Raw genomic sequence first — 20,518 nt, 5'->3', positions numbered from 1 at the left:
GGTCCCAAAGGGTTGAATTTTTTTCTTGCTATGATCTCAAAAATTCATTAGACATGCAAATGACCACTGCTTAAAGCCTGAAAATAATGGAGCCAGATGTAGAATTTAGGTTTTGAGCAAACAAGAATTATCATTAAAAAACTATAACTTACAACACAGGTACATTCAATACTCCTTTTTCAACACAGGTCTATGGGTGTTCACTAGTTTAGGATGTACGTTTATTGTGACACTGAGCAGGGCTACTGTGAGCAATCTGCTTGTTCCTTTAATAAAAATCACACTAACAACCAGACTCTCAAGGCTACAATGAAGGGAGGATTTCCAGGTGAGAAAGAGTAGCTGGACCTCAAAGGCCCAGATCTTGTCCCTCTGCTATCAACTGAGAAGGATTTGGGAATACTTTTAATAAGCAAGCTAGTGTGCATTCCTAAATCAGAGAAAATCTCATAGTTTGTTCATTGTAATAAAGCATGAAAATTTGTGGCCATTGAAATTTTAAATTATTAAGTAAACACACGCCTTGCTTGATATATAAACCATATCTCTGTCAGTTATGCTGGCTGGAAAGGCAAACTCCATCTAACAGCACATTTTCCCATCTCAGGGAAAACAAAAGAGGTAACATACTGCTGCCTATGAAGTAGACTGGAGTTTGGTAGGCACTCTGGTGAGCTGCATTTCTGCTTTTATAAAAACTGAGACTGTTGGGGCACCTGGGTGGCTCAGTTGGTTATAGTGCCTGATTTCAGCTCAGGTCATGATCCGAAGGTCCTGGAATCGAGCCCCATGTCGAGTTCCCCACTGAGCGGGGAGTCCACTTCTCCCTCTCCCTCTGCCCCTCCTCCTATTCATGCTCCCTCTCTTTAATAAATAAATAAAATATTTATTTGTTTATTATTTATTAGAGAGAGAGAGAGAGCATGCATGCCCAGGAGCACAGGGAGAGGGAGAGGCAGAGGGAGAAGCAGACTCTCTGCTGTGCATTACTAAGCCCGACCAACTCAATGCCAGTATATATTTCTTTTTTAAAAAAAAATAACAGCCTAAAGCGTGCACTATGATAAATTTTAAATTTCAATTGAGATGAAACTCTCAACAAAAGATTTCATACCACTGCCTATCCAGCATTATCTGTCCTCCACAATCTCACATGAGACCCAATTCCTTTATGTCATTTCCCCAACTCCTCCTGGCCATCCTGAGTTTTCTCATCTTTCTTATGCTTATTGTATCAATCCACTTTTTTTGTTTTAATACCTGTTTTATTAAAAGAATAAGCTATCTTATAGTTTCTTCTGTATAAATGCTTCCAACAGATTACAGGCTACCAGAGAGCTGAAACCAGCAGTACTTTTCGTGTATTCAATACAAAGTTCATTTATTTATTCAACAATAGTTATCTTACACCTACTGCATGCCAGGCACTGTGCTAGGAACTGGGGATCCAATAGCGAGAAAAACAGATGCTATAAGCCCAAATGGAAATTATAATTTAAAGGGTAAGAGGCATTAATCAAATAAAAAGAATGTAAAATAGTAACTATGGTAAGTTCTGTGAAGGAGAGATACCCATTGCTGGTAGAGCACATAAACGAAGGGGACAGAAAGGCACAGCCCATGAAATATCAAGAACTGAGTAAGCAGGACTTAATTTGGAGTGGCACTCCAGTAAGGGGAATCAGAATGTGTAAGGTTTTGAGGCAAGAGGAGGCAAAGTGTTAAGAACTGGGGGAAAATCACTGTAGCTAAATCAGAGTGAGTAAAGGAGCATAGCTGGAACAGAACCCATTCTTACCTTTGTTAATAGTTCTCTGTTAATTTTGAAATTTACAGTCCCTTGACCAGTGCTGATTTCACTCACCACTGTATCACATTTTAGCTGAAAAGATAAAAAATCAAGTAAAATAAGTACGTTATAAATGAGATTTGTAGTTTTAATACTATCAAATTGGAGCCCAAAGGCAGCAGATGCATCTCATCTCTTAGTCATGGCATCTGGACCTGGGCCTTGGCCAATCTGTTCAAGTCCATCACTCTGACAAGTTTCCTTCTTTTCCAGCCTAGAACACTATTCTATTTTCAGAATCTCTTCCTCTTTCCCATTCCCTCACTTCAAATTCTCCATCTAACATGGAAGGAAGCCAGCATCACTTCACCCCCACCTTATGTGCCTTGACATGCAGTGAACTCTTTTTATCTCACCCACCTTGCACAAGAGCCACAGGACAGGTCATTCTGTCAGGCCCTATGCTGCAGCACTTGTACCCACACATAAAATGGAAATCATTTAAATGCTTGGTCTTTAGTGAATATACCTTAAAATTTTAACCAACTAGATTTCTACTCCTGGTGTGCTTCCTGATAAAAATCTGGTTTGATTTTCTGATCAAATAAATATTTACTCAGCTACCAAAGCTCTTTGATTATACTCATTCTTTACACATCTTTTTCTGTGATAGTGACTTTCATTGTTCCAATCCTTCAGTGTGCCCAGAAGCCTCTGTGTCACATGTAATAACCCTATTTTAAAAACCCTGTTTTTTATGGTATTACACTAATAATTTAAATTTGGTCATTCTCTATAATCCTTTCCTCTTTTAGATACCAAACCCATCAGAGAAATTAGAAATGAAAGAGGTTTATTAAATCTTCTAGCCACTTCTTCTCTGCAATCATGATTCTATTTACATCTAATCATTTTTTCTCATATTTTAATGCTCATCTTCTCAGAAACTCATTTTAAAAATTACAACCCACTGCTCTAATTTATCAAGCTTGTTCTTTTAAATTCAGAAGTCCATCCAACTTCAATCTGTAAATTTAATTAACACTTCAGTCCTCCTGTAAGTAGTTAATCAAAAAATTGAACAATGTCAGCTCAAGAGGAATGCTTTATAACTAATTTGAAAAATCATCTTAACCTTATAGCACATGGCTAAAATGAATTTAAATTGTATTTTCCAAGGTGCCTTTAACAAAAAAACACTATTAAATTCATTATTATGCCTGAGATAGCCTGCAGAGTTTCTTCTTTAAAATAATAAGTTTGTTAAAATGTCTAAAAAAGATAATAGTGCTGAAGTACCTTCTCTGCCAGTCTCATGGCTTGAACTTGAATATCTGGTCTTGAATGGTCATTGTTGTTTTCCAAAATAGAATCCACAGAGAGCTGAAAATCAGCTACTCCTCTAAAGACAGAAATTGAAATAGGATAAAAACATTACTAGTGTAAAAACAACAACAACAAAAAAGACTAACCACTATGGATTCTCCACATCGACACAATTTTATCAGAAGGGAAGGGTTTTGTTTTCAAAATATAAAACAAAGAAATTAGAAATATCAACTTCTATTTATTTAGAACTTTATCTTCTAAAGTTCCTCCTCTTCTATTATCTAATTGTAACTTTATAATATCTCTGTGAGATCGGTAGTTCAAAATGTAATAAAAATGTAAACTGATGTACACACATCTACATAATTACCCAAGCTGAAACATCTTCTGACATTTAATAAGGAATTAGAGAATTAGAAATTAGAGGATGAGACTCTATGGGCAGAATAAATGGACTAAACCACTGTCTGTCTAATCCATTGTCACTGACACAAAAGGATATATTTTAGAGGGGTACAAATGACTTAATTCTTACTCTTGAAATTCAGGGACATGCCTAAAATACCTGATATCTGTTTCACATCACATTAAACCACCTAGTCAACAAAGACCATTAAGAATTTTCTTGGGCCTTGGGGCATGTGGGTGGCTCAGTCAGCTCGGTGTCTGACTCTTGATTTTTGGCTCAGGTCATGATCGCAGGGTTGTGGGATTGAGCCCCTTTTTGGCTCCATGCTGGGTATGGAGCCTGCTTGGGATTCTTTCTCTCCCTCTCCCTCTGTGCCCTTCCTCATCCCTACCACCCCGATCGTGTGCTCTCTCAAAAAATATATATTAAAAAAAAAAAAAAAGACTTTTCTTGAGCCTTAATACATTATCCAGCAGCCTAGTATGGATTATGCTTTACAACTAAACTCACCTACTGACATTTGAGCTGTAACTACAGACCCAAGTACATCTATTTTTTTTTAAGATTTTATTTATTTGACAGAGAGAGACAGCAGCCAGCGAGAGAGGGAACAGAAGCAGGGGGAGTGGGAGAGGAAGAAGCAGGCTGCCAGCAGAGCAGGGAGCCTGATGCGGGGCTCGATCCCAGGACACTGGGAAGACGCTTAATGACTGAGCCACCCAGGCATCCCCCAAGTACATCTACTAATCAGTGTCTGTGTGATCTTGGATATTTTGCTTAACCTCTCTTGTACCTTAGTAAAGTGGTGATGATAATGGTACCTACTTCACAGTGTTGCTGAGAAATTAAATCTTGGTTAAATTATACTAATCCTAGTTCTGATGTTAAATAAAAATGTTAAACAGGCCCGAGTCCTGAGGACATGACAATTCAATTTTCTAAAGATTAACTGAAATTGTGGAAATTCACATAAAGTTTGAATGTATTTATTGTATTTATTCTTACCAAAGGACTGATAGTTTAGCCAAGGACTTGTGCCAATAATGAGCGAAACTGAAGACAGTAGTTTAACAAAATGGGAAAAAGACACGAACACACAAAGATTTAAAAAAAAAATCAAATTAGAAGTAATGAGCACAACAATATTAATTGAAATTATACAGATTTGAATATACCAAAGATTAAATTTTTGGCAAACAGCTAGGATACTTTATATGAGGTATAATAGGACCATCAACCTATAGGATGGCTCTCAAACATCCAGGAAACACCAGGAGGTCACATGATTTTTCTATACTTATCTGTAATTTTATTCTAGACATGAATAATAAATGAATGCATTTCAATTAAAAAATTTTTCTCAGTAGAATCACAAATATTTCCAATTTGTTCCGTGGTAGAAGGACAAATAAAAAAAATCACCCATTTAGTCTATTAACAATAATTAACAGCAATTTATTAAGCTAGGAGTATTTCAAACATGAATTCTGAAATTATATGAAGGGTGATTTGCCAGGAAGGAAGGCCCAACAGAGAAATAAACTCTTTAGGGAGGTGGGCGTGGATAAACCAAACTTGATCTGTTTCCCAGTTTTCCCTTTTGGGAGGTTTTAGTTATATATCTACAAGGAATTTTTGCTTTGTCTGTCTATCTATTTATTTATTTAAATAATAATTTTTTATTATATTATGTTAGTCACCATACAGAACATCCCTAGTTTTTGATGTAAAGTTCCATGATTCATTACTTGCGTATAACACCCAGTGTACCATGCAATACATGCCCTCCTTAATGCTTTGTCTATTTAAAGAGATAATTGTTGAATGTGAATTACGTAAGAAGTCAGAACAAAGCAGTCTGAAGGTCCATCAACAGAGGAGCATTAAAAGTGATATTTACCAAAAACAAATGATGTCAAAGGAAAAAGGGTTCAAAAATCATACATACAGTAGCTTTATAACTATGTTTTTAAATTTTTTTGAGAGAAAGAGAGCACGAGTGCACACACACAAACAGGGGCGAGGGGCAAAGATGGGGAGAGAGAGCATCACAAGCAAGCTCCACAGTTAAGCCTAGAGCCCGACATGGGGCCTGATCTCAGGATCCGGAGATCAGGACCTAAGCTGAAATCAAGAGTGGGACACTAAACCGACAGAGACACCCAGGAGCCCCCATAGCTATGTTTTTTTAAAAGCTGTTAAGACACATTCAAAGAGAAGTATGAAAAGTACACCAACTTGCTAACATATTAGGGATTTTTTTCCTTATTCTTCTATATTTTCCTGATTTCCTCAACATTATGTTTTGCTTTTGTGATAGAAAAATTAATTTACCTGTCAAAACAATCCATTGTGAAGAAGGAAAGTGGGTAGGGGTACAGACAAAACACAACTGCTGTGTGCCAATGACAGTGAGTGATGACACATAGAGGTTTCATAAACTATTCGCTCTACTTTCATATTGTTTATTAAAAAAAAAAAATTTAAAAAGCAATAGCTACTTTTCCACTACTTCTGAGGAGCTGTTTTGGTGTTAGGGTGAAACCCCACAGACTTGAGTATTACTGGCTGGTAACAAAGTCATTAATCCTGTCTACTATGATCAGTATTAAGCAGGAATTCCACCATAGCTGATAATATAATCGAGAAAATTAGGAGGCCCGCATAAACTGATTCATAGGACATTAAATAAACCATATAAACAAATTCTCCTGGCGCTTAATAGCATTTTAGAATAAAGTGAGAAATACAGAACAGTTAGGCTTTGTTTTTGTAAAGGACATCTGAGTTTATTACGACACAGCAGCAGAGATTCTTTTTATTTTAAATCAATTTAATATGCAGAACTTTAGACTTGTAGCCTAGAAAAAGTTTAAGATCCTCGCCAATATTTATTCTCTATACCACCGAAGGTATAGTGAAGTATAGTATCATTAAAGTAGAACTGCCCAAAGGAGCTCCAGGCAGGTGAAGAAAATCTTTTTCAAAAGATGGGCCAAGATCGTTCAGCTTATTAAAGGCCTCTGAAACATAACATAAAAGCAGATATTTTCACTATTATGCAAAATGCCATTTACAAATTTTTATGAAATAGATAACTGGCTTGGAATATCACATTAATCGATGTGTAATTATGAGATCCTCTTGGACTGTGGTTGCCTTTGTTCTTAGAACTCAGTAAAGGAAGTTGCAGCAGGCCCCTCTAAAGATGCTTTCTTTCAACAAGCCCACATGTAGCCTTTCTCTTCCTCTTCCACTTAACTCTTTGTCTATTCTGGGAACAATAATATTCATCCTACCCTCTCTTAAATTCCTGACAAAGTTAAGGAGACAAAATATTAGGTCATAATGGCACTGATAATTATATCTTTTCAAAGCTTGGGGCTTAAATGCCTACCATATAGCTAAGTCTTATCATTATTAATTGACTGAGAGGGCATTTTATCCAAGTTCTGAAATTGTTCTAGCCAAATGGTAAAGAAGTATCAATTAGAAGGACCAACCTTACAAAGAGATATCTTCCTGTATCAAAGAAACTAAGGGTTATATGTAACCAATAGTTTTCTATCACTGGGAGTCCTCAAAGGGAATCAAACAAAAAATCGTAGCAGGTAAAAACAGTACTATAGTAGTCAAGCATCAGATAGGTGTATAATCTCTTAAATCCCTTAAAACCCTGAAATTCTAACTGCAATCTTAGTCCTTTTATTTGCTACTACAGAATTAAATTTTGACCTTGTTGCTAATTTTTCTTAAAGACTTCGCCATAACTGTCATTAATAGCATAAACATCAAACAACATAAGAGTACTAATTTAACGTGCCATGTCAGAGTAGGTAAAATACAGATCTTAACTTCATTATTTAAGTGAATCCGAGTAATAGGTTACAATGTATTTTATGGTTAATTTCAAGGTCTGTTCTGTAAACTGAAGAACAACAATTTTTTTTTTCAATACTGACAAAGTCAGCATTTTAAGTTGTTACAAATACTTAACTCTTTTCTGGAAATTGGAACCGCAGATATTGACTTGATCAAGTTTTCTGGTGGAAGATCCAACACTCTGGAAAGCTAAACATTAAAAAAAAACAAAACAGAGCAAGATTGTTAATAATTTGTACCAGATTCAATGGGATACTACTCATCAATAAAAAGACTATCTAGATACTTAACTTAAATGAGCCTCGAATACACTATGCTAAGTGACAAAAACCTATGAGAGACAGAGAGAGGGAGAGAGAGAGAGAGAAAGAGAAAATCTTAAGCAGGCTCCAGAAGCTTGGTGCAGAGCCCCGACCCTGAGATCATGACCTGAGCAGAAGTCAAAGGTCAGATGCCCAAATGAGCCACCCCAGCCCCAGAGTATATGCTGATTTTTAAATTTAAATCTCAGACTGCAGTCTTTTTTTTTTTTTTTTTAATTCTAGTCTTTGGGAACTACATTACTAAAGCCCTTACAAAAAGGTTATTTCCTTAGGCCATTTTCCTAGGAGTAGATAAACATTTCCAATGCATTTATAGAATAATGGCTATAACAGTTCATGTTTATACTATAAAGTGTTTTGCCAATACAGGTACAGCAATAATATTATATTTATATATTATAATTTCTCCTAGAAAAAAAAAAGGATTCAAATTCCAGCTCTACTTTTACTAGCTATGAGTCCATGGGAAAGTCATCATACATAAATGAGCTTTTCACTATGAAAAATGGGGATAATCTATTAAACTAGAGGTTCTTATAAGGATTAAGAAAAATGTGTCACATAATAAGCATATAATAAATATTATCTTCTTCCTTTAAAATTAAGGTTTTATTTTGGACATAATGTCTCCCAAACTTAACATAACCACTAAGATTTTCTGCCTATCTTAAATATAAAGTCTGCTGGAAAACAAAACAAAACATAGTTATACAGGTCAATTTTAAAGCTTTTCAGCTGACAAGTTTTGAACTTTGATAATAAAATGTTTACATTCAGATGAATAACACACAAAAAATTCTGTTTCCAATATAAACTAAAAGCTACTTAAAAATTGCTTATTTCTGGGGCTCTTGGGTGGCTCAGTAGGTTAAGCGCCTGCCTTCAGCTCAGGTCATGATCCTGGGGTCCCTGCCTGGCAGGGGAGTCTGCTTTACCCTCTACCTCTGCCCCCCCACCCCGTGCTTGTGCTCTCTCTCACTCTCTCCTCTCTCTCAAATAAATAAATTTTTAAAAGAATTGCTTATTTATTATACCTCACTTGCTCCAAAAAAGGCTCTGAGGGGAATTAACACATAAAAATAAAATGGAGGTATAAAATCATACCAGAAAACCTAAGGTAAAGATAGTTACTGTGCTTTTTAGCAACCAGGTACAAAAAGGAATCTAACTATATAGTACAGTGCTGCCTGGCAACAAGCTTTTCCTAAAAGTAAATTCTAAGACCAAGTTATATTCACAAAGATTTAAATACCAAAGCAGAAAATATCCTCAATAGCAGTTTTCCAAAGGCACAGAAACATTTTTATATGATGTAAATTAAAAAACCAAAATAAACAGACTGAGGGAAAAGGAGAACTGGAGAGTCACTTTTTACAATGAACACAGTTTCAGTTTTACAAATGAAGAGCTCTGGATAGGGTTGGTGGTGATGGCTGCGTGTTAATGGACTTAATGCCACTGACTGCACATTTAAAAATAGTTAAAATGGTAAATTTAATGTTGTATATATTTTCCCATAATTAAAAACAAAACAAATTAAAAAACCTAAAAAGACTCTGGGATGAAATAGTGGAATGAAGTCCTCTTTATATAATTTCCCACCTCCCAACTCCCACCCATTATCAAATTAAAATGAAAAGCGTGGAAGAAAGAATGGTGAGGAGAAAGAAAGGAAGGTAGGTAAAAAAAACAGGCAGACTGGTTGGTTCTCCAGCAACAAATATACAGGATAGGCACAGTCCAAAGTTAGAAACTTCAAAAGGGATAGCCAAGAAGACAAAGAGCAGCTTCTGAAGAGGAATGGAGAAGCCCTGTTTGGCAAGGCTCCTAACTTGAATTTACAATTCTCATCAATACCCCAAGCTGGAGAGAAAAAGATGAATCCCATTGATTTTTTTCATCAACGACTGGAGGGAGATGCTATAGAGCTGTGGGAGAGGAGTAAAACAAAGAAGTGAATTCCATTACTTTTCAGAAGTGAAGATTCTAGGCAGGACACTAAAGCTCTCTCCAATGGAAACACAAGACATTCCCCAGTTAAACGGAGATCTTGATATGGTTTTGTGTGGGCAGTAAGAATCAGAGGAGGAACTTTTATCAGAAAGTGAAAAAATATCAGAGCTGGCTAAGCAAAAATTTAATATGCCAAGTCAGAGTTCAGGAGTAATGTATACAGGACACCAGAACCTACCAGAGAGACAAAAGAGTGGAAAAGCCCTGGAGTTTATATTTTTGTAATCACAAAAGCAACGTAATTGGGCCAAGAACAAATCTCAAATGGAAAGTGAAATCTCACACAATGCAGGAACAAACAGAAACGTGTGGGCAGAATGGTCAAGCATGAGCAAGATGAAAAATAGGCAAAACAAGTAGGCAAACTGAAAGTGGGGGAGAGGGAGGAGAGGGAGGGAAAGAAGATCCAAGAACTCTTGTCTAGAAAAATAAAACCAAATGAATACAAAGACATTCATCAAAAGTCTTCACAAAAGATTTGTGATTGTAGTAAGAACTGAAAGGCAGAAAAAGAGATAAAAGGCAGTTTAAATATTAAATAGACAAATTGATGATCAAACATTTTTTACTAAATAATTAAGAAATACAAACGAACATTCATAATTGAAAATAAATAACAGAGGCCTATGATAATCAGAGAATACAGATTTTAAGAAACATAAATTGAAAGCAATCAGAGAAAGAGAAATAAAATTGGATACAAGATAATCCAACCTTAGGATAACTGGTGTCCCTAAAACACAAAAGAGCAAGAAAGAAACAAGCAGACAGGAAGATAGGTACAGTGGTTCTCCAGAAGCATATACCATAACGATAAAGAGACAAAACCCAAAGCCACACTGTTCCAAAAGCGATAGCTGAGGAAAGATGCAAGGTTGTGAAGCAAAACGGAGCAGTCTTGTGTAGCACAGAGCTTCATGGTCTCTCGTCAGAAGGTATAGAGACTAAGCAACAAAACCCAAGAAAAATAAAAAGTATTCATAGATACAGATCTTGGCTCCCCCAAAAGCAAGGCCTGAGAAAAGAACTCTGTGCAGGTAGTTTATTTGGGAGGTGATTCCTGAGGGGGTAAGTGACAGACTGAGAAGCACGAGGAGGAAAAGTTAAGACTGTGCTGTCAAGGTTACTGCTACAGGCAATGGGGGCTTAATTTCCACGGTACCTCCTAAGAAGCACATACAGGTCTCCCAAAATGGTCTATCCAAAAATAGGAAGCAGGAGCTTCCATTCCCCACCCACTTGAGGGTGTTAACCGCCACATTTGACCTAAGTATAGGCTGGAATCAGTAGGCTTTTAGACTAGATGAGGCGCTACTGGCAATAAGTGATTGGAAGCACATGTGAAACTGGTCGCACAAGTGGCGGCTGGAACCAGAAGTGTGACCAAGGTGATGGGAAGGCATAATAGTCAATAAAAGGGAATATCTCCCTGAAATAAGGAACCAAATCTAAATTGTGGTATACTGCTGCAATGATACCCAACAATCAAATGCAAGAGCTAGACCTCCATGCATCATTATGGATACGCCTTTAAAAAACTGAGGCTAAGAAACAAAAAAACCCAAGTTGCAGAAGGACGATTACAGTCTGACTACAACTTAAATAAGATTAACTTGTAAAAGAATACCATTTAGGGATACATTCATAGGTAATAAGTGACATGCATGAATATAATAAACACAAAACCTCACATGGGAGGAAAGAGTTTGCAGCCAGGGATGGGTACCCAGGAGATTTTAACAGTAATAGTTTATTTTTTAAGCTGGGTGATAGGTACATAATAACTATACTTTTCTCCATGATTAAATATTTTGTTTAAAAAAAATCTACAGATCAAAATAAACTACTATGTCAGGAAAATATAATTTGGAAAATTCAACAATGAGATACATCCTGCTTAAGTTACGAAATTTCAAAAATAAAGCACCCAATCAAGAAAACTCCAGGAATGAAATAAATGCACTTTACTTTGTAGCCATATTACCTAACCACAAAGATCACGAACTGGTTAAAGTAAATAATTTAGCAATGATATTATATAGGACGAGATTCTCCACAGAAATTGTAAACTGATATGCTTCACCTGCTCAGCTCTTTTTTTAATCTGAATTGACAACATATGAAAATTGATAAATTTTAAAATAACATTGGATGGTTGTATGCATTTGCATCTGCAGTATCCATCTTTGGAAAATTCAAATTCAGAATTAAATAATCTGGTGTTACTGACTTATTTCTAAAATGAAGATTTTTGTATTACTTCTAAACATGTGAATTTTTAAAAAATTATTTATTTTAGAGCACGCACACGCATGTGGGGGGAGGGGCAGAGGGCGAGAATCTCAAGCAGAGTCCCTGATGAGCAGGGAGCCCCACATGAGGCTGATTCCTGGACCCAGGAGATCTTGAATTGAGCCAAAACCCAGAGGCCGACACTTCATCTAACCGACTGAGCCACCCAGGTGATTTAAACCTTTTGATACTTCTAGGGTTATTTTATCTGAGAAGTCAAAATTTCTTAAAAAAAAAAAAAACAAAAAACAAGTTAGGGGCACTGGGTGGCTCAGTCAGTTAAGTATCTACTTTCGGCTCAGGTCATGATCCCAGGGTCCTGGGATAGAGCCCCGCGACTGGCTCTAGAGGGAGCCTGCTTCTCCCTCTCCCTGCTGCTCTACTTGTGGTATCTCTCTCTCTCTGTCTATGTCAAATAAATAAAATCTTAAACAAGATAAAAATTTTAAAAAAAAGTTTAAAAAAAGGTACCATGAGCCCTTCTGAAAAATCTGCTTATAAAGAAATCCAGCCAATTAAGCCATACCTTAGGAACAGGACTGGTGGTAAGCATCTTATCCAATTCAATACAAAATGTGTAGGAGGGGCACCTGGGTGGCACAGTCGGTTGAGTGTCTGACTCCCTGAGTTTCAGCTCAGGTCATGATCTTAGGGTCATGGGCTCTGCACTCAGTGGGATGTCTGTCTGAGATTCTTTTCCCTCTCCCTCTGTCCTCCCTGCCCCCTTCCACTGTCTCTCTCTCGCTAAAAATAAAATAAGTAGATCTTAGAAAAATAAAATAAAAATGTGTAAGAAACAAGTTGTGCAGATACGGTTAATAGACAATAAGTGTTACACAATTTGAGTGAGAAAGGTACCCAAATTAGGAAATGCAGAGGAAAGTTATACCAACTACGATAATGTCCTCACCTCTAACGGCAAGGATTGATACTATATAAACTAAAAATATCAAATTTTTTTTTAAAGATTTGAGAGCGTGAGAGCGCACGTGCGCAGGAATGGTGGTGGTATAGAGGGGGAGGGCGAAGCAGACTCCCTGCTGAGCAGGGAGCCCAACATGAGGCCCATCCCAGTAATGAGGGAGCAGAGGGCTAGCTAAAGACAAAGCATAAGCAGACACCCTGCAACCTCCCGCCACCCCTCACTCCTGGGTGGGACTTGTATGACATTCTTTCAGGAATCTCCCAACTATCTTAATGTTAATACCTTGATAGAGGGGAAAACCACCTTAACTTGACAATGGCAAGGCCTCTGATATCTTCTGGGTTGGTCCTCTTTAGCATATGAAAGTTGTTTTAAAAACCTTTTTTCTTACTTCCCCCAAATCCCGAGTATATAATCAGCCACGCCTGAAGACCCCAGTGCAGCAGCTCTTTCTGCCCGCGGGCCCTGTCGCTGTGCTTTAATAAAATCACCATTTTGCACCAAAGACATCTCAAGAATCCTTTCTTGGTCGTTGGCCCCAGACCTCACCCCACCAAACCTCACCTATATTCCAAAACCACATTACCAGGACTGCAAGATCATGACCTGAGCTGAAGGCAGATGCTTAACCAACTGAACCACCCAGGCGCCCCTGAAATACCAAAAATTTTAAAAAAGACTCCAAATTGTAATGTTTTTCGGGGTGCCTGGGTGGCTCAGTCGGTCAAGCGTCTGCCTTCGGCTCAGGTCATGCTCCCAGGGTCCTGGGACTGAGGCCTGCATTGGGCTCCCTACTCAATGGGGAGTCTGCTTATCCCTCTGCCTGCCGCTCCCCCTGCTTATGTTTTCTCTTGAGTGTGTGCACGCTCACTCTCTCAAAATCTTAAAAAACATTGTAATGTTTTCCAAAATCTCATTTCATAAAGTAGAGGACTCATTTCAGAAATACAGCAATAATTATTTGAATTGCATTTTAATTTCTCCTTAAGCTCAAGCAAAACTGTTTAATATTTTTAATTTAAAGCAGCATTTTGGTCATGGGTATGTGGGGAATCATAATACTATTATACATGTAGTAGTTGGATACTTTTTTTTTTAAGATTTGAGAGAGAACACGGGCTGGGGGAGGGGCACAGGGTAAGAGGGAAGTGGACTCCCCATTGAGCAGGGAGCCCAACATGGGGCTCGATCCCAGGACCCTGAAATCATGACCTGAGGTGAAGGCAGACACTTAACCGACTAAGCCACCTAGGCACCCCAGTAGTTGGACATTTTCTATCATACAACTTAAATCAAAAAAACCTCAAAATAAAAACTCATTACGATACAGCCCAATTTCTGTAAGAAAGCGTTATCTATCCAGTATTCCTTTTATTCTGCGTGTATATCTGCAAATATTATCTAAAATAAAGGTCAACCAATGTTAATAATGATTATTTATGAGGGAGGTGTTTTTTTTAATTCTTTTACCTCTTTATATTAATTCTTTACAACGGCCACACAGTTATTTTTGCAAAAATGAGAAATATTTTTTTATCAAAGCACAACTTTGTAAGAGTACTGTTAAAAAGATACTTATTGGAAATTCAGCCATATAATTCAGGTATGCAGTTTTCTGGTTACCTAACTTTATGCGGGGTTAAAATGTTCACCTAGGATAATGGATAATAATTAGGTCCCCTTAATAAGGCCTCTGGGATTGTAGTGTGAAGAAGGGGTTCAAAACACCCTGACTTCAGAATTCTGAGGACATAATGTAACAATCACTAACATTTATTGAATGTATACCATGTACCAAACACAATCCTAAACACTATATACAATTCTAAGCACTATGCTTTAATTCATTGAATTCTAATGACAAGACTAAAAAGTAACTAAACAATTTTACAGATTTTAGAGAAGAGGACAGAGATTTTACATACCTATCAAAGGAAAGGCTGGATTCAAACCCATATGTCTTCCGCGGTCAATGTTCTTAATCATTATACCTGTGGGGTTTCTTTTTTTGTTTTTTTGTTTTTTGTGGTTTTTTTTTTGCATTTTTGCACATTGGAATGACCCAGGGATCTTTAGAGAGGGAGCAGGGGGAAGAGCAGGCAGGAGAGAGGTAGAAGCAGGCTCCCTGCTGAGCAAGGAGCCCAACACAGGGCTTGATCCCAGCACCCTGGGATCACGACCTGAGCCAAAGGCAGATGCTTAACGGACTAAGCCACCCAGGCAACCCAAGAACTTGTAGTTTTAAGCAGAGCTGAATGTTGGTGGGCCTCTGAGAACAGGTTAGAAGTGAAGTATACATAGACCATTCCATCAGTCCTGTTGTTCACGTGAATGTGGATGAGTATCTTCCCCACGTAAATATTTCAGCTTGGACTAGATGACAACTGGTCATCAAATTTAATTGCTCCTTGAGGCCACACCTGAAATCTTTTTTTTTTTTTTAATTTTTTAAATTATATTATGTTAGTCACCATACAGTACATCCCCGGTTTCCGATGTAAAGTTCGATGATTCGTTAGTTGCGTATAACACCCAGTGCACCATGCAATACGTGCCCTCCTTACTACCCATCACCGGTCTATCCCATTCCCCCACCCCCCTCCCCTCTGAGGCCCTCAGTTTGTTTCTCATAGTCCATAGTCTCTCATGTTTCATTCCCCCTTCTGATTACCCCCCCTTTCTTTATCCCTTTCTTCCCCTACCAATCATCCTAGTTCTTATGTTCCATAGATGAGAGAAATCATATGATAGTTGTCTTTCTCTGCTTGACTTATTTCACTTAGCATTATCTCCTCCAGTGCCGTCCATGTTGCGGCAAATGTTGAGAATTCATTCTTTCTGATAGCTGAGTAATATTCCATTGTATATATGGACCACAACTTCTTAATCCAGTCATCTGTTGAAGGGCATCTCGGGTTTGCCACGATTTGGCTATTGTGGACAATGCTGCTATGAACATTGGGGTGCATATGGCCCTTCTCTTCACTACGTCTGTATCTTTGGGGTAAATACCCAGTAGTGCAATGGCTGGATCATAGGGTAGCTCAATTTTTAACTTTTTAAGGGACCTCCACACTGTTTTCCAGAGTGGCTGTACCAACTTGCATTCCCACCAACAATGTAGGAGGAATCCCCTTTCTCCACATCCTCTCCAGCAATTGTTGTTTCTTGCCTTGTCAATTCACACCTGAAATCTAAAAGAACTCATCAGCAGTCAAGGAAGCCTGTCTTCTATTCACTGTTAGCAGTGCACCTCTTCTAGCACGTTATGTAAATATAAACTAATGAGAAGAGCTTAAGGCCACTTAAGATACAATTACACAACAACTAAGTGCAGCTTGTGATCCTATACTGGAAAAAAAGACTACTAAAAAACGCAGCAAAACTGGAACACACTATACATTAAATGAAAGTATTGTATGATATTATGTGACTCTAATGACTATATTGTGGCTGTGTTAAGATAAGCCTTGTTCTTAGGAAGTAAATAATTAGGTATCAACAGGTTAAGGAGCATGCTTTATGAAACCAACTCTCAAATGATATGGGAAATGTAAATCATATAGACAGAATGATGAAGCAAATGTGGCAAAATGTTAATAACTGGTGGCTCTGGATAAAAAAAGTATATGGAGTTCTTTGCACTATTATCACAACTTTTCTATAATTTTGACATTCAAAATTAAAAGTAAAAAAATTAAAAAGAACTCTCTGGATTTATTTTATTTATTTTTTTAGGTAGGCTCCACACCCAGTGCGGAGTCCAACACAGGGCTTGTCTGAAAACCCTGAGATTAAGACCTGAGCTGAAATCAAGTTGGACGCTCAACCAACCGAGCCACCCCGCCGCCCTTCAGCTGGATGTTTTAAACTTAACATCAATATCTAAATGAAAAGGCACTGAGAAAGGGAAACAAATCTACACTCCATCATTACATTTCTGAGCTAGATACAGTGAACAGTTTACAAAGGTTATTCTACAGAATACAAAGAATTCGAGCTTCGAGTCAAAAAGCTGGGTTAGTAGTTCAATTCTACAATTTTGTTGCTCTGTAACTTTAGGTTTTTCTTTTCATCTTCCTGTCAGTGTTCTCTATAAAATGGAGACTGCTACAAATAGGATGACTGAAAAGATTAAACATAATATCAAGTACTGTACATTTCGTGTGCACACCGTCCTAAGTGATGGGAGACAAATTTCTATGGGATTCCTAGGTTTCTGCATGTCTTGTAAGCAAAGCATAAAATCTTTCCAAGGATGCTCATATAGCAAACAGATTTGTAAGACAGAAATAGTGTCCTACTGCAGAGCAAAGGGAAACATGCTTACTGCCCATTCTAAAAGACTCAGGGTCCCTCTCTTATGTGACACAGCACCAGGCCTGTGCAGGTATTATCTGACCTTCTTCACATCACCCTGTAGTTAGAAGAGGGGTTTGGGGAACCGACACAAGAAAATGTCGACACTCTGGCTAATACTATTGCTGTGAATAATAAAATCCTTTTCTCTCACCTAGGGATCTCATGTTTTCCGCCACCATCCATGGAACTGTGGTAGACTAGTAGGGTAAAGTCACAATCCCCTCACAGTTCTTGATACTATGCACTTTCTGTTAACATTATGTCATCAGATCTTATCAACAGCCCCATAAAGTTCAGAAAAACTGCATGGTAAAAGTGAGATACTCCACAAACAGTAGCTATTATTGTATTCATCATCATTAATCCTTGCAACAATCCTCTAAACTTGGAATCAATACCATCATTTTATAGTTGACAAAATAACCTGCCAAGATTAAGTCAGTCACACAAATGGAGGGACTACAATTTTAATCCTTTCCACTTTTACCATTTTACCTCACAGTTTTAAAATTATGAACTCATTTGGTGAAGCTGCAAACTTTATATTACATCACAACAGCTTACTTATTCTTTAAATATGTATTAAAAGTCTTCTATGTTTCAGGCACTTTGCTGGTGCTAGAGAAATAGTGAATAAAACATGCTGTCTTCGGGGCGCCTGGGTGGTGCAGTCGTTAAGCCTCTGCCTTCGGCTCAGGGCCTGATCCTAGCGTTCTGGGATTGAGCCCCACATCAGGCTCCTCTGCTAGAAGCCTGCTTCTCCACTAGGAGCCTGCTTCTTCCTCTCCCACTCCCCCTGCTTGTGTTCCCTCTCTCGCTAGCTGTCTCTCTGTCAAATAAATAAATAAAAATCTTAAAAACAAAAAAAACAAAAAAACCCCCAAAAAACCATGCTGTCTTCGTGAAGCCTATAGAGAAAACACACCAAAACAAGGAAAACAAAACAACAAAATAACTAATTCCCTAATAATAATTAATTAGCTAATGAAATAATTATTAACTCATAAATGCTATGATGGAAGCAAACATGGGTCTGAGAGAGCAACTGAAGGACACACTTTTCAAACTATAGATTGTCAGTTGGGTATAAATTCAGTGAGTCCCAACCAGGATTTTCCAAAAAAATGTAGTACAGAAAAGAAGGCACACGCATTATAAAGTAGTGTTCTGTGAAACTTCCATCTTGCACAAAGGGTCATGATATAAAATCATTTCCTTTAGACAGGGAATAATCTATGCAATGAGAACGGAAAGACCTTGGCTTTGTTAGAAAAGTAAAATTATAGTGTGGGTAGAATCCTGCAGAAAGGAAGAACAGGGTGGTATGAACGGAAGTTGGAAAGAAAGATGTTAAGGTTCTGGCAGAGAGTTCGTGCAATGTAGTTTTAAACAGATAAGTGACACAATTTGATTTACATTTGAGAAGTCACTTTCCTTGCTATAAGGAGAACGTATTTGAGGGAGGGCAAGGATGAAAACAGAACCATCAGAATGCTGTTGTAAGCAGATGACATAGGTGATAACAGTAGCTTGGTTTGGGGTGACGGAAGGGAAGGGCAATAGGGATGGAAAAGAATGGATAGATTCAAGACACTGCTTTGAAGACAGAATCCAAAGGACTTGTTGAAGTGAGGCCCAAGAGGCATACTCTAAAATTTCAGTCATATCCAAATATTGTGGTTCCATCAACATACACCATCCTCTCCCATGGGTCTGTTGTTCACACATATGATGTTTTCGGAATACCCTACCACTCCCCAAGCTCTCACTCAACTAACCTGGTACAGTCCTATCCATCCTCCCTTCAGGACTGAGGCCCCACATTACCTTTTCCACAAAGCATTCCCTGGCATTAGGAAGGTGTCTTCTCCATATTCCCTTAGCACTTCACGCATGTTTCTAATACACTGGTTATGGACTGTACTGCGATTAGCTGTTTATACATGTGTATATATATACACATGTATAAAGTTAGTCCAGAGCCATGCCAGGACAGAAGCCATATTCTATTCAACCTTGGGACTGATGATAGTGCTTAAAAAAATGTAGATTCATTATCAAAATTTGCTGAATGAATGTGCCACTTCATGTAATACATTCCTTCATTCCTAAACTAGCAAAGGATCCTCATTCATAAAGATATGTATTGCACATATTTTTATTTAACCTCATTTCAGATCATCCTTCAATGACTCCATGTTTGGAGAAATATATATTTGCTTAGTTTATGTTGCCATACGAATCTATTAGATACCGTCTATTGATCAGAATGTGCTTCTTGCCTTCATAAACTGATAGCACAGCGTATAGGAAAGGGCTGATTTTGAAGTTAGACCCCTGTTCATAAACCAACTCTTCAATTTATTGACCATGTGTAGACTCTGGCCTACCGTAGGTTTTTAATCTCTGGATTTCAGTTTGCTCAACTGTGTAAGGTTAATACTTCTACGTCATAGGGTCATCATGGGGCTTAAACGTGAATGTACAGTAATCAGCACAAATACACACTGCATATTAGTTCCTGTTTCTCCAACTTACCTTCTTTACAAGGAAGAATACAGCCTTTGCAAAACTAAACACAAAATGTTTCTGGTCATGGCATTATCTTGACCTATGGGTTGAGAACAGAAACCATCTTACCTCTCCCCCTCCAAACACAGCTTGGACATGGTCCAAAACCACCTACCCTGGATATAGCCTACTGTCTACATTAGTATGACTTTATTATTTCTTTTTCTTCATTGGCATAACTTTACTATTCTAGGAGACTCCTGCCCAGATAAATAGCTTGACTATTCATTACAGGAACTTCTTGAAAATCACCAATTCTTCAAGAAAAAGGACTAACAGTTTATACCCTAAGACTCCTTGCACTCACTTGCCTTCTCCCAATCTCGGAACTGTGAAGATCAGTAACAAAACCTAATCAAGCCATCTCCTCCACTGCCCTGCCCTCTCACCCTCTGCCTCTGAAAGACCAGCCTTAAACCATACCTCAAATTCTCAAGAAAAATCTGACGTTGCCTTCCCAGACACTACCGAAACTCTGCCGAGGTGTTCTTTCTTACCCCGGTAAACCATAAACTCAGCTTTGTCCTATCAGAAGGTCCCTTGGTGGTATCTGAGAAGCCAGCTTTGGGCAGGGCAATACATCTATAAGCATAAAGACAAGGCAGAGGAATTTTCCCACAAAG

General features: G+C 37.9%; 1 protein-coding gene across 7 annotated transcripts in view; it reads right to left on the bottom strand.

Moving 5' to 3' along the window:
• Positions 1-20,518, bottom strand: part of RARS2 (arginyl-tRNA synthetase 2, mitochondrial) — a 56,103-nt gene that overhangs the window by 34,799 nt on the left and 786 nt on the right. For 5 of the 7 annotated variants that reach the window (XM_026511836.4, XM_044388891.3, XM_048225956.2 and 2 more), the window contains exons 2-4: positions 7,525-7,598; positions 3,089-3,191; positions 1,799-1,882 (exon numbers count right to left, since the gene is read on the bottom strand). In XM_026511836.4, the coding sequence (XP_026367621.1) occupies positions 1,799-1,882; positions 3,089-3,191; positions 7,525-7,598 (261 nt within the window). Of the gene's footprint in view, positions 1-1,798; positions 1,883-3,088; positions 3,192-7,524; positions 7,599-9,574; positions 9,661-19,862; positions 19,936-20,518 lie in introns of all 7 variants that reach the window. The other 2 variants (XM_044388892.3, XM_044388890.3) reach the window with 2 other exon arrangements.

The sequence above is a fragment of the Ursus arctos genome, unplaced genomic scaffold (assembly GCF_023065955.2).
Source record: "Ursus arctos isolate Adak ecotype North America unplaced genomic scaffold, UrsArc2.0 scaffold_13, whole genome shotgun sequence".
Classification (NCBI taxonomy): domain Eukaryota; kingdom Metazoa; phylum Chordata; class Mammalia; order Carnivora; family Ursidae; genus Ursus; species Ursus arctos.
Note: the sequence above shows the minus strand (reverse complement) of the source record. Positions and strands in the feature narration are given on the sequence as shown.